The 2,500-nt window shown below is 39.5% G+C and overlaps 1 protein-coding gene across 1 annotated transcript in view; it reads right to left on the bottom strand.

Moving 5' to 3' along the window:
• Positions 1–1,520, bottom strand: part of LOC106876267 (septin-2B) — a 3,148-nt gene extending 1,628 nt beyond the window's left edge. The window contains exons 1-3 of the mRNA XM_089342937.1: positions 1,415–1,520; positions 1,033–1,114; positions 239–377 (exon numbers count right to left, since the gene is read on the bottom strand). Coding sequence (XP_089199063.1) covers positions 252–377; positions 1,033–1,114; positions 1,415–1,494 — 288 coding nt within the window. The 5' untranslated portion in view covers positions 1,495–1,520 and the 3' untranslated portion in view covers positions 239–251. The remainder of the gene's footprint in view (positions 1–238; positions 378–1,032; positions 1,115–1,414) is intronic.
• Positions 1,521–2,500: the final 980 nt, after the last annotated feature.

Here is a 2,500-nt window from a genome sequence, read left to right as displayed (position 1 = left end):
ATGATTACATTTGACAGAATTATGTAAATCCAAAAGGGTTTTAAACACTATCTTCGTGGACTACAAATGTGTTGAGTTCATAATCCTTCTTGCAGGTCAGTGGAGCAACAGGATGGGTCCTGGCCCTCGACCACTTTGTGACAAGAATCACGTTACAAACAACGGAACAAACAGAATCCAGAATGAAATGACTATGACAAGAAGAAGAAGAAGAAATGGTCTGCGATGTTCTACTTACTGAGTAAATCAGATCAGACATTCTGGGACTTGACTTCACCATTTTGTCTTGGCTGATGGTTGCTGACAGGACTGTTACCGGTTTTCTGAGCTGCCATTTCTGCCTGCATTTTGGCCAACATCTCTTTCATCTGACGGAGCTGCGAGAAGAAGAGGAAAGAAATGAGTTATAATGGTGGTGGTGGTAATGATGACACTATTGATGGGGGTAAGCAATAAGATAGGAGGAGGAATGGTAGGTTAGTGGTGGTGGGAGAGTTGATGGAAGAGGATGGGGAGAAAAATAGTTGGTGAGAGAGTGAGGAGAGGAGAGATGGTGAGGGAAAGAGAGGAAAACAGAGAGGGGGAAAAGTAGAAAAGAAGAGTCAGAGAGAAAGAAGGAGAGAGAGAGAATAAGACAAGGGGAAAACAAAAAGGAAAAAGACAGAAGAGAAGAATATAAGGAAAGAAGGTGGAGGAGGAGGAGGTTTTGCAAGGAAATAAACTGGACAAAGTTGTCTACAGTGGACACATTCACTTTAATCTCTGTCCTTTTGCTAGTTTCAGTCATTGGACTGTGGTCATGCTGGAGCACCACCTCTAATAAACTGTACAACAGCTTAACCACAACAAAAACACCCTCGGACATCTTGCATGCTTTTTTCTTTCTCTTTCTCTCATGCTTGCTCTCTACACCCTGTATGTGTGTGTATATATATATATATATATATATATATATATATATATATATATATATATATATCTCCCTCTTGTGTTGATGTTAGAGACACACAATATCGAAACTATCTCCCTTACCTCAGCCTCCTTCTCCATTAAAGCTTGTTCACGATCAGTAACTTCAGGCTGTTGCACACCACTTCGACTGGTTCGTTGTTTACTGAAATGAAAGAAAACAAAACAAATAAATAGATAGAATTAAGCAGTGGTGGTCAGTTGTATGCCATGGAAGTTGGATAACTAGCTCTTAATAATAATGAATAAATTATTTTACGAAATTCCTTATTTTCTGAATTAATTGAAGCAGTCACCCAATCTTAAAAGTTTTCTTCTCTTCCATCCTCCACAGACCATTGACATCCAAGATTTTTATTTATTCCTCACTACTTCCATTGTAAATACCAGACATACTGCGAAGTTACAGTCAAAGGAGACAGAAAACGAACACGCATATACTCACACTACTTTACCACCGGCTAACTTCTCAGCTCGGAAGTTTTCATAATGTATTTCTTGTGTTACTTCTTGCAAGTCTTGCATGTGTGTGCTGAAGAGACAAAATAGAAAGGAATGGGGGGGGGGGGAATTAAAATTAAAAAAAAAAAACACTTTCAACAACAGATGTCAAAGATTACAAATATTAAATGATGATGGCTCACCAGGCTATCATTTAAAAAAAAAAAAGAAAAGAAAAAGGTACAGCACAGGTGTTTGTGGTAAGGTGCTTGCTTCCCAACCTCTTGGTTCTGGGTTCAGTCCCATTGCGTGGCACCTTGTGTGTGTGTGTGTGTGTGTTTGTCCCACGACCATTGCTTGACAGCCAATGTTGGTGTTTATGTCCTTGTAACTTAGCAGTTTGGCAAAAGAGACCGATAAAATAAGTACTAGGCTTATAAAAAGAATACAACGAAGAATTGAGTGTTGGAAAATAAACTGGTATTTAGTGGCTGGTTTCAGGAAGGACACCAGTGAATCCTGAGACCGACAAGCATCCCCTGCTAATAAACTGTCTTCTAGTTCAGTGCATCGCAACCAGTATGCATGCCATGGCACACTGGTGTACCACAAGACGATGCTAGGTGTGCCACAGTGTAACCTGAATATAATTTTTTTCTTTATTCTTTTGGTTATATTTTTAATTCAGGTGTGGCACCAAATTTTGAAAAGAATATAAGTGTACCACAAGTGAAAAGAAGTTGCAGAGGACTGCTCTAAGAACTCAGCATCTTTGAAGGCAAGTGGAATGAGAAACACCTTGTTTGAAGCAAAGGGTAGGAGTTAGTGACAGGAAAGGCATCCACCTGTAAAACATTGCCTTAATACAGGCAGCAGAGATTATTGCACTGTAGGTTGCTTATACACCGTAGAAAACCAGGATAAGCCATACCTTATGATCTTGTAGGGTTGTGAGAGTCAGAAAGGATATGAAGTTGTGTGAACATCCATGGAATTTTTACAAATGTATCCTACATGCATTGCTGTTCAATGGGGAAGGGGAAAATAGGTGGGTGAATCATCATCATCATCATCATCATCGTTTAACGTC

This window comes from Octopus bimaculoides, chromosome 26, assembly GCF_046866305.1.
Source record: "Octopus bimaculoides isolate indiv1 chromosome 26, ASM4686630v1, whole genome shotgun sequence".
NCBI lineage: Eukaryota > Metazoa > Mollusca > Cephalopoda > Octopoda > Octopodidae > Octopus > Octopus bimaculoides.
This window is presented reverse-complemented; position numbering and strand designations above follow the sequence as displayed.